Source organism: Micropterus dolomieu, linkage group LG10, assembly GCF_021292245.1.
Source record: "Micropterus dolomieu isolate WLL.071019.BEF.003 ecotype Adirondacks linkage group LG10, ASM2129224v1, whole genome shotgun sequence".
Lineage (NCBI taxonomy): Eukaryota > Metazoa > Chordata > Actinopteri > Centrarchiformes > Centrarchidae > Micropterus > Micropterus dolomieu.
In genome coordinates, this window is record NC_060159.1 from 12,043,355 (window position 1) to 12,055,071 (window position 11,717).

Here is an 11,717-nt window from a genome sequence, read left to right on the forward strand (position 1 = left end):
TCTATTATTCTACACTAGGAGAGTCACACTGGAGCAGGTATCACACACACACACACACACACACACACACACACACACACACACACACACACACACGCTGGTTTGAAACAGGGATTGGTTTCTGTTAGCAGAGGAAAATGTTTTGATCCAGGGCCGTCTGTGTCTCAGGTCTACTGAGCAGCTGAGCATGATGCGCAAGCTGTACTTCTTCCTGCTCTTCATGGTGCTTATCCTCCCCTCGCTAGGACTCACTAGGTAATTTGCATTACCGTCAGTTTGAATAAGAGACAGTTTGCCCAGCATCTAGGTTAATTGTTTATTTGCAGTAATGATTTAGTTGTAAATGATCAGTGTGTCAGAGACAGTAATAAATGGTGAACACTTTAACACATAAAATATAAAAGTGAATGTCAGTTGGCTGAAAATGATTTCTCGAAGGCTAATAGATGCACTTTGTGGATTCAGGGAGAACCCTGTGTAATCAATTATTTTTTTTTTTTTTGCTGTTTTGTTTTTCTCCGTTAGTCTTGACGTGTTTTTCCGCTGGCTGTTCGATAAAGAGTTTCTCTCAAGTGGGAAACTGAGGTTTGAGTAAGTAATCCCTTTTTTTTGCTTCTGGCTTTTTAAAATTCTCATTAAAAATGTACCAACTAATTAATTTGAATTAAGGATTTTCAGACTATTGTATAGTCTCAAGTCTCATCTTAAGACGATGAGTAAATTATGAAGACAGAATACTCTGATTTCCAAGCTGTAAGTTTAGCTGTCATCTCACAACGTACAGGTTCAGCTGTATTCAAGTTGCTTTCATAAAAGAGTCACATATTTTACAATGTCTTCTTAAGTGTAGTTGTAATTTTATTTACAACAGTTCTTCTAAAGCTAAAAGAGAGGTAAAAAATGTGAGTCTTCATAGTCTTCTATTTTCTTTTATCTTTTTCTTCCTCTCACCAGGTGTGTGTTCTTACCCGACCAAGGGGCGTTTTTTGTCAACTATGTGATCACGGCGGCCCTGGTGGGCTCTGGGATGGAGTTGCTGCGTTTGCCAGGGTTACTGATTTACACCATCCGTATGGTGCTTGCTCGCTCTGCTGCTGAGCGGAAATATGTAAAACAGGTTTGTAATGGTATTGTTCATTCATGTATTTTGTATCTATAGCAACATCTGCATTGAATTAAAGAACCAACGTTTTCATTGGCCAGAAGTCCTGCCCAGTTGCACACTTTTATTTAACAGTGTTTTGGAGCAAATAATAGTATTTAATAATAAAATATTTTTAAAAATTAGTACATAAATTTGTTTATAAATCTCTTGCTGTCTTGATTAAAAGTCTCAACTTTGTTTAATTAATGGTTACCACTTTTACAATGCGCTTTCTTCATGAAGGCATGCAGGGAAAATCTTTGGTCAAGTGTTTCAGACTATGCAGGATTTGTAAACATGTCTAAATAGGCCTTTATTGTATAAAAGATGTGATGTATAATAGAAAGACTGTACAGTACATCAACTGCTCTGGTCGAAGAATTACCCGTGTATTTCGTGTCTACACATATTTATAATATGCTCTCTTATCCTGTAAACTCAAGTCAATGGCAAGTTAAAGAAGAAGAAAAAGAAGAGAATATTTTGTTTGTAACATCAACATTAATTAACGTTAATCAACATTAACATATAAACTACCTTTTTTGACTTCTGCTTACAGAACCAGGCCTATGAGTTTGAATATGGAGCCATGTATGGCTGGAATCTTTGTGTGTTCACTGTCATTATGGCTTACAGCATCACATGTCCTATTATCACACCTTTTGGTGAGTAGTCAGCAGGGCTGTACACAAGCTTGCACTCACACACACTCAACGCATTCATGTACGGTATATCAGTACATCTATTTCTCTTGATAACGTCTCTCTGTCAGCCTTTGCCGGAGACCTCAGTTTCCTGTACACACTTATTTCCTATATACAATGTGTTTCCTGTTACTTTCATGGTAGGGTTCTTAACGGCTGTGTGTCTACAGGTCTCTTGTACATGATGCTGAAGCACATGGTGGACAAACATAACCTGTTCTTTGCCTACCTGCCTGCCCGCCTTGACAGCCAGGTCCACCTTGGAGCTGTCAATCAAGCTCTGGCTGCGCCCATCATCTGCCTAATATGGCTTTACTTCTTTTCTGTCCTCAGAACAGGTTAGAAACAAGTGTGTGCTGAACCTGGAAAACATTAACATCTGTAAAGTGACCTGAAATCCACTAAGAGCAATGAAGTACTGGTGTTTAACCACAGCTAGTGGTTTTAAATCCCTGAACAGTGGTGATGATCGAGCAGTGGCTAAGACACATGTGTTTGGTGTGAGAGACTCGGGTTCGTATCCACTGTGAGACACCAATGTGTCCCTGAGCAAGACACTTAACCCCTAGTTGCTACAGAGGCGTGCGACCTGACATATATAGCAATTGTAAGTCCCTTTGGATAAAAGCGTCAGCTGAATGAAATGTAAATGAACAAAGGAATGTGTTTTTCTGGACATTGTACGTAATCATACTGTGTACATTTACAAAATATTACACAGCCTCAGTTACCAAAAACAGTCAAATCAAATGTAATGTATACATTTGTCAGGTACAGTTTATAAACTGAGTTCATGCCTGAAATACCTGAATTGAATAAATTCAAGGTAAACTTCTAAAAAGATGCAAAAGCTCATTCAGTTTTCTCAACGTTCAAAGCTCGCACAGCGTGAGTCCACAAGTTAGAATTAGAAGAATTAGATATCGAACTGAAAGATCTGTGAACCTTTCCACCTTTATTAGATACATGTAGGTGTTTGCTTGCATGCAGCCAGATAATAAGTAAAATCTGAATGCCGCTAATTAAATGTGTGTGGGTGTGGCGTTTTAGGTTTCAAGACTCCCACATCTTTGTTCACACTGGTGGTTCTGTTCATCACTGTCTTCATCTGCGTCGGCTACACCTGCTTTGGCCATTTCAAGTACCTCAGTCCACACAACTACAAGGTGAGCATTTGCTTGTGTGTGCATATGCTGTCACTTCTTTGTCCTCCTTAACGCTGAGCCCACGTATTGTTTGTGTTATTTTGCAGGTGAAGGAGGAGGATGGGGAAACAGCAAAGGGACTAGAAGAAAACACCATGGTACTGTTCGATAACAAATTCCCCAGCACAAATAAAAACTAGATGTATTCAGAACAGGCCTGATCTTAAGTTAATTTACCTGAGCTTTTCTGTAGATACCAAATCACTGTCTTCTGAACAATACGCTAAAAACCTAATTGTTCATGATGAGCTGTTCTTGCAGTGAAAGTTGGGCTTTAACAGTGGTTCTCGCCGGCTAAGTTTATATGTGACGCGCCCTACTTCACCTTGTAAATTTTCAGGAGCTTTATTGTTCCCTAATCTTCAACATTTTTGGTATCAGAGTCATACATTGGTGACTACATGCAGTATTGCATAACATGCATCAGGGAGAATAAAAGCATAAACAAAAATTAATATTGAGAAACAACCTTAAGAGTGCTTTTTTTTTGTTTTCAGTATTCCTCTCTTTTATTGAATGATTTCAGGTCTACCTTCCCAGAGTGCTTAATCCCAAATCACCTGCCAGCGCTCCACAGGAGTCTAAAGCGCCCCAGTCTTACGGCTCTACAGAGGGCAGTCCAGCCTACTGCTACGGCCCAGGGGAGGAAAGCATGTCAGATTGCTGAATCAGTGTATTTCAACGCTGAGTCAAAACTTTGGAGTCAGGATTCCCACGGCTCCTGATCGTAAATGTGCTTCCTTCACATTGATTTCAGCATTAAAGTCAAGTCAGAGTTTGAATTCATTTCCATCATACTGCTCAGTCAGGCTGTCCCATTGAGAGAAAATCATGCAATGGATTCCAAAGACCAATGCTGTGTCATCCAACTTCTTGAACTTAAATTGCTTTCTGCAGGTAAGAAGGACTTTTATATTTGAATCATTATTTGCACTTGATCAGCATAGCACACACACGCATCCATGAGAAACCAGCTCCTGTTTCAGTCTTACCTGTCATTAATCCCATTTTCTTGTTGTATTGTTCTGTATGAGACCTCTCTGATAAAGACCAAATTCACCAAGGTATGTTTAACCAAAACCCGCCATTTCAAATAAGCCATAATGTTTGTGAAAAGAATGCTGGAAATAATTTCTTTCACAAGCTGAAGCTAATAGTGCAAACATTACCAGAACAAGAAATTCAAGTCAGCATCTGCCAAAGAGGTGGACAAGGAGAGCTTGCTGTTTCTGTCCAGTTTAGATTTCTTTATAGTGCCTTTTTTGTTGCCAGAGGACAACACCTGCCAAGTGAATAACCTATTGCCTAACATTAATAATGCACTTTTTGTATCAAGAGAGGCCTGTTGTTACAAGAGATTAATGTTTTTACTATTGTAATTTGACAAGAGGACAACCATGTATATTAGTTTTAGGGGAGTTTTGCAACCAAAGTTTTATTTTGATGATGATGATGATGATGATGGTTGGAGCCATTATTTCCATTGAATAGGTCACGGTTTATTTGTATTTAATGTACTTATGTTTTGCAGCTTTTCTAAATGTGCATTTTAACAAGGAACTAAATCCTAAAGGAACAGAGTGTTGAAGTTAGACAGATAAAATGTCTTCAGATCACAAACCACAGCTTTGTACAGAATATGGCCAATTTCAATATTAAACAATCTTACATGCAGTATTGAAATAAAAACAGGAACAACTTCACAGTTGTGAGCGTGTCTTGTCATTAGGGGGCACTATTGAGCTGTAGTGGGGTGGCTTAACTTTTAAATATTCATGCAGCAGGGAAAAGGGACAAATGCTCAATGCTGCATTGAGGATTTCTAACCTATTCTGACATTGGTATGGGCCAGTTTACTGGGTGACAATTGCAGTAGCTCCACCCCCTCACCTGATCTTTGACTATTGTGTCTCCCTTTCTGTTCCCTTTCCTTTTCGCTTCCTCTTTTCCCTGCCCTTTTCCCCTTTCTCACCACGGTACCTGCCTCGGGTGAGAAAGACCATTATTGTCATTTGAGGCCTTTTAGTGTGCTGTAGTGATTAGCACAGTTGTTAAATATGGGCAATGAAGTGCTAAGCTAACAACATATCTAGGTTATTAGCATAGACTCTATAGCTATGGTGAAAAGAGGGGTTTGGACTATTGGACGAGGATCAGTGTACCCTAATAGAGCCTCACAACAGTTCTTGAAATGAAACAAAAATCAGGAACATTTGCTACAGAAGTAGTTCTTAATAGCTTAACAACAGAGTACTTCCTGGCTCAAGCATCTGACACACTTTTCTTAAGTTGACAATGTGCACACTTCACACACAGACTATGTATGTACATACAAGTTGCAATGTAGTAAAAGCTTTAAAATCTATCACACTTTAGCTGCAGCCAATAACTGCATATTTACACACAAAGTTTAAAGATTGTTTACAGCGAGACGTTGAAAAACATTGGGACTTTTTTTTGTAATATCTGAGTGCACAAAGGTTATTGACTGTGCTTTACCCCTAATGTCGGACAAAGATTAAGCATTACAAAACAATCTCTCACTTGTTTACTCTTTCTCAAGTATTTCATTGTGTGTGTGTGTGTGTGTGTGTGTGTGATTAAGCAATAGACACTGTTCTCTGTGCTAAATGATCTCCAGTGTGCTGAATGTGATAATAAAACCCACAATATAGTCTTTTTAAAAAAATGAAAATCTAATAATCACCACATAAACATACACTGCATGACTCCCATGCAAAGAGACTTGGAAACAGATTTGAACAGACATATCTCAACAAAGTTGTATGAGAAAGCAGCACTGGGTCAGGATGCTGCGGAGGCACTAATAACTTGCAGATATTCTCATATGGCGCCAAGGAAGAGCTAGAGACGAGTGTTTGATATTAGTCACCTGATATACTGTGTGGGTTGTGTGTATAAAATGTGTGTTTCCTGCACTTGTTCACTGCTGCTTCTGCGAGCTCAGTTGAGCAGGAGCAACGTGGATGTTAAGGCTGCAGGAGCATGGGAAGCAGCTCTGTCCAGCAGCAGCAGCAATCAGAACTACACCGCACTTTGACCTGACATTAAATTCACCACAAATTCACTGGCTCGCGTCCACGTGGTTCTTGGCTTCTAATAATGGGTGAATGTGTGAAAGTCTGATCTGAAGTTTGATCCAATTACATGCAAACTGGGAGTGGTTTGTGGCATCTCAAGTTCAAACAGCTCACTCAGATGTTCACACAGACATATAATCTTGATGTTTAGTGTTGCACAAAGGTTGCACCAGAGGCTGAGTTATCCTGAACTTTTAGTCCCTCGCATGGGACAAGATCCAAAAATGCTAGATCCTACATTTCCCATTATGCAACTCAATAGTATCTTGGGTTAGACTCTCACTGGTAAATGCCCAATTGTGATGATGTCATCAGGATTATTTTCAGAGCTCCTATAACTGATACCGTTATTGATATAACACTGTATTTGACACAATTTCCAAGACGTGTCCTGGAAAACATCTTTGTAAATGAAAATAGGAATGTCCTTGAAAGAAAAGCTCAATTTCTGAAATTACAGACCTGTAAAAATAGCATATCAAAGGAATTATTATTTGCTTTCCTATCGAAGTGAAAAGATTGATACCACTCTCATGTAAGTTTGTTAAATATAAAGCTATAGCTGGGAGATGCTAAGCTTATCTTATTGTATCTTAGTTTAGCTTAGTCCGTGTCATTTCTCCACTTTGATTTTTGTACATTTAAAAAAAAAAATAGATTTTTGTAGATTTGTAAACTTTAGAGATGCTGGTAGGTGGATATCTTCAGACAGAGCCGAGTTAACTGATTCCCTTGCTTCCACTGTTCATGCTAAGCTAACCGGCTGCTGGCTGTAGCTTCATATTCAGACCACAGACATGAGATTGGTATCAATCTTTTTGTCTAACTCTCGGCAAGAAAGCGAATAAGCATGTTTTCCATAGAGTTGTGACCAAGATATATAAGCAGAACATTTTACGGTTGAAAAATGAACTTGTCAGTGCTCTCTGGTAGAGAAAATATTTAACGAGACACTGTTTCTAAATTATTTCAAACATATCTCTGACATTTTTGTGCTGGAAATACCTATTGGCTTACATATACCAATACAGATATATTTGCAACAAGCAAATATTGGTCGATATATTAGTCTAGCCAATTTATCAGTCTATTTCTCATCTATACATAAACTGAAAGGGAGAACGTGTGGATACTAAGTAGATACAGAGAAGTAAATGAAGAGAGGATTAAGGAAAACGAATAATATTTGAAATAGGAGGAAAACAGATAAAACGTATTGATGATAATAATTACTGGTTTGAGCAGTTTGTTGGCACACTAGGTCAAATGAAACAACGGTGATTTAGCCAGTAAGGTATTACTAGTTTACTCAACACGCCCTTCTCCGGATCAAAATATTTATCCAGTGTTAATCCAAAACCTCTCGAGTGTGTTTGTGTGTAGATGAGCAAGCTACTAAACTCAGAGCCCTCAATGCATTCTTGGTATTGTTGTCATCTGTGCTTTTGTACACTACAGGCACTATTATTTAGTTCACTATACTCACTCTCAGTATTCACTTAATTGTGCACTCCCAGGCAAATGAACTTAAGAAAGAGCCGCTGTGTTTGTGTGGGTGTGTGCATGTATGTGTGTGAATCAAATAGGAATTAAACCCATTTAGAGTTCTGAGGTTATGGGGTCAGATTTCCTTCATGTCACCACCAAGATCGATGGATGTGACCTCTGACTGCTCCAATTTGTATATAAACACGGCACTGGCCAACCACAGCATTGCGTGGGAGAGTGCCAACCAATGAGAGCATCTGGCAGCATCGTGCTCTGTGGCACTCCCATCTTTTGTCCGTCAGGATTAGTGCTATGGCAACGCTGGTCGCCTGGGAGGTGAGTTTCCCAGAGCAGCGGGACCAGGACAGAAACAGACCGCTTCATTCCAAGTGTTACTTCCTTCCCGGCCAATTGGGAAACAGAAGTGGAGTGGTGTGTATGTGTGTCACTCACAACTCCAAAACTTCCACCAAGACTGCCAACTCTAATGAGGTGCCATCCTGAGCCACAAGCTCAAAGTGTGTTTGTCTGTGCAAGTGGGTGAGTGGGTGGGATGGTGAGGGGCTGTCCCTGTGTGCTCTCTTCTATGTGGTGTACTATGTAGAAAAGTCACCCCACTCTCCTCTCCTTTTCTGTTGGTGGACTACATTAGCCGGAAGGGCGGAGGGCCAGACAGCTGAAATCAACGCTGCAGATGAAGCATGTGACTCCAGACCGAGGCCCTTTTGTTTGGACAATTACAGCCAACACACGGAGCCCTGGAAATGCACTGTGTTTTTTTTTGTGCTAGTGTTTTTTTTCCCAGCTTGCTGTTCTTACGAGAAACTGCCTGCAGTGGGTTCTTAAAGTTACAACCCTTAAGATTGTCATTAAATAAAACACCATTTTTGATCATAAAGTTGGCAATAGCCATTCAGTGTGTTAAAATTCTGTGATTACTTCTTTAAATTGTATTTTTCAGTAAAATTGCCTTCACACACCCCAGATTCACAAGAAATGACAAGTAAACCACATTTCCTACTTTTCACGTTAAATTGGTTAAACTGAACAGCAGGAAATGTTGGATTTGCAATAACCTAATACAACTTTGATACAGCGTTAGGTAAGCCAATAGTGAGGCTAACATCACAAACAATAACGCTGGATGGAAACAATTTGAGTCACCTGTGCGTGTGAAGGCATTCTGAACGGCATACCCCGCCACTAACAATGAAAACCACTTTATAGAAGGGTTAATACAAATACAATTGCAGAAAAAAATGCCACCCATAAATAACATCAACAGCTTTTCATTTCATAAAAATCTTAAGGGGTTATAAATTGAAGTGGTGGGGACGTTAGGTTAAGAATGAAAACAAGACACACAGCCTGTTTTTTTGTTGTGTTGTTTGTTTTGATGTTGTGCATGTAAATAAAGTTCCCACCCCAACGTATTTGGATTTCGGAAGCATTTGGGTCATATGGTACATATTAATACAGTGGAAGCCAAGACTGTCAGATAAGGCGAGGGACCAAAATAGGATTACCAAACACAGGGTTAGCCTAACACTGACAGACTGTCCAAAATCATATGTTGGACAGTATCCAATCATGTTTAAGTGTAACTTAAGCCAACTTCACACTGCTTATACTCGCTAAGACTGCTGGATCTGAGCCAGGATAAACCAAACAACCAGTGTTCATTTAGTGTCTTTTAAACAGGATTTGCTCAATACGCTGCTCAGAAGAACCAGTGATATGAGCTCTTCTTATCCTGCCTGTGTATACAGTATAGCCCACTTCATACATCGATTTCAGGAAGTTTATAACCGAGCAACTGGTAACAAATAACAATATTCATTTAAAAAACAACTGAGAAAGATTTTTGCAGATTTTTAGAGATTCACCTTTGGAATCAAGATGCTGGAGCACGTGGAAGATGAAAACTCTTTGGTTGGATCCGAAGAACGAAATTTGTGAATGAAAACTGCTCTTGACAGCATATGAAAGAGAATATGAAATACTGGGAATTTATGAATGAATGTTTGACCATTGAGAACATCACCCCAGTGGTTAATTGAGAGAAAGCAAACAGAGACATCACACACAATTTACCAAGTTTGGCCATACTTTTCACTAACACTTGACCACTTCCCAAGATATTAAGGCTTAAAATCCACAACTTTAAACCAAGTCACATCACAAGCAGTAGAGACAGAGGCAATTCGAAATTGTATTCAAAAGAAAACTTCTTTGCCTCTGATCACCTCTGAAAAGCAAACCCAGCACTCACTGACACCTATGCCCTTCTTCCTCCTCTACCATGCTAGATTATGTTTCAGCTATTTCAGCTGTGGCCAGATCACCTCTATAGCCTCAACCCTAAAACAGACACGCACACCCACTGTGTTTAAATCTTATTCATGAAACAGCAGTAAGCCGAAAAGAAGACAGCCTCTCTAATGCTGTGAGTTCATGTATAGTATGTTACCTTGAATAACTGCCATGGGAGGACTTACTAAACTTACCTCTGCAACATCTCATCTTTAATTACAAGGGTATTTATTTGTTACCAACCAACACCAACAAAAACAGACAATGATTGTACGTACACAGGAATTGCACCCTAAGAGGATTTCCTAGCTCTGTTCACTCCTATTCCCATGTGCCATGCAGGCATGTTAGAGTGACCTAAGCATGCATCCTGCCAGCTGTGCAAAGGGCTTAACCGATTCTGTCTTCCAGACACTTTGGACACTTTCGCCAGAAGAAAAACTGCCAGACTTTTTGGTCCCTCCTTTCCTCTGTAAGCTTCTCTCTCTATGGGCTCCATGGGTGAAAGAGAGAGTGCTCAAAGGGTGCACACAGAGCCCATAGTAACCTCACAAGAGCTTAAAATGTGGCTTTCTGGTTCTAAGAAAGAGGAAAGAACCACGATCATTCCACAAAAAAATTATAATGAATGTTACAGCAAACTCCCATAGGTTTTTCTTATCATTGGAAAATCCATTTTAAGAGACAGGTAATATTGTGATGTCTTGCACGTTGAGTGTTTATGTTTCATGTGTTTAACAGACCTTTTTTGTGTCAGACATTTGCCTTATCACCGTAGGAAATTAATTATGGCTGCATTTCATTTAGGTGTTCCCTGCATTTATGCATTCATTGGTATATGTATCCTTACTGATGTGGTTTACTGGGACAGTTAAATGGAATGGAGCCATCGTTAATGCTATTAGTTACACATGTGCTTTTCCTGCTGTTTTCTGCAGTAAAAAGGGCCATTCTCCTGAGATTGGATTAAGTTACTGATATTATGTGTTCGATGTAGATAAGCAATGTAAACAGTGGCACAAATTTTTGACCTTACTGACTGTTTTAGCTAAGTGAAATGAATATTGTGTGCACCTATAAGCACCAGTAGTTTAGGGTTTAGGGGGGGAAATGAATTTCCCCTAGAGGGGTTAATAAACCTTCTTCTTCTTTGTGCCTTACCAGTAGTCTAAGGGATGAGACAGAACGCTGCCATTACTTTCTCTCCAAGCAACAAAATAAATACAGAAGTGGTGGAAGAAGTATTAACATCCTTTATTAAAGTAAAAGTAATAATATCACACTGAGAAAATACTCCAGTACAAGTAAATGCCCTGCATTCAAATCCTTACTCAAGTAAATGTTAAAGAATTATCAGCAAAATGTTCTTAAAAGTACTAAAAGTAAAAGTATTGTAGTATCATAGTGTAGTTAATGTTCCCTATTGTAGTGTATTACTATTATTAGATAGATAGATAGATAGATAGATAGATAGATAGATAGATAGATAGATAGATAGATAGATAGATAGATAGATAGACTCAAAAAACAGCCCTGTTTCCAGCTGACCTAAGGTCTGTTTTAATAGTTTATTTAGATTAAGAAGTATAGGAACAAATTTTACACACCACATTTGGAGATACATGGTTTTCACTGGATAGGAAAGGTATTAAAAATTGTAATCTTAAAAGTAAGTTTTATTATGTCTGCATTACTGGCACTGAAAAAGGAGATAAAGACACACAGGTTCCTGGGAATCAGCATCACAGAGAACCTGACATGG

The 11,717-nt window shown here is 39.1% G+C and overlaps 1 protein-coding gene across 1 annotated transcript in view; it reads left to right on the forward strand.

The window, feature by feature from the left end:
• The window catches only part of tmem63a (transmembrane protein 63A), a 14,385-nt gene extending 9,629 nt beyond the window's left edge, over window positions 1-4,756 (forward strand). Inside the window, exons 19-23 of the mRNA XM_046060418.1 lie at window positions 1,704-1,809; window positions 2,019-2,186; window positions 2,899-3,014; window positions 3,101-3,151; window positions 3,580-4,756. Of these exons, the coding sequence (XP_045916374.1) occupies window positions 1,704-1,809; window positions 2,019-2,186; window positions 2,899-3,014; window positions 3,101-3,151; window positions 3,580-3,720 (582 nt within the window). The 3' untranslated portion in view covers window positions 3,721-4,756. The remainder of the gene's footprint in view (window positions 1-1,703; window positions 1,810-2,018; window positions 2,187-2,898; window positions 3,015-3,100; window positions 3,152-3,579) is intronic.
• Window positions 4,757-11,717: the final 6,961 nt, after the last annotated feature.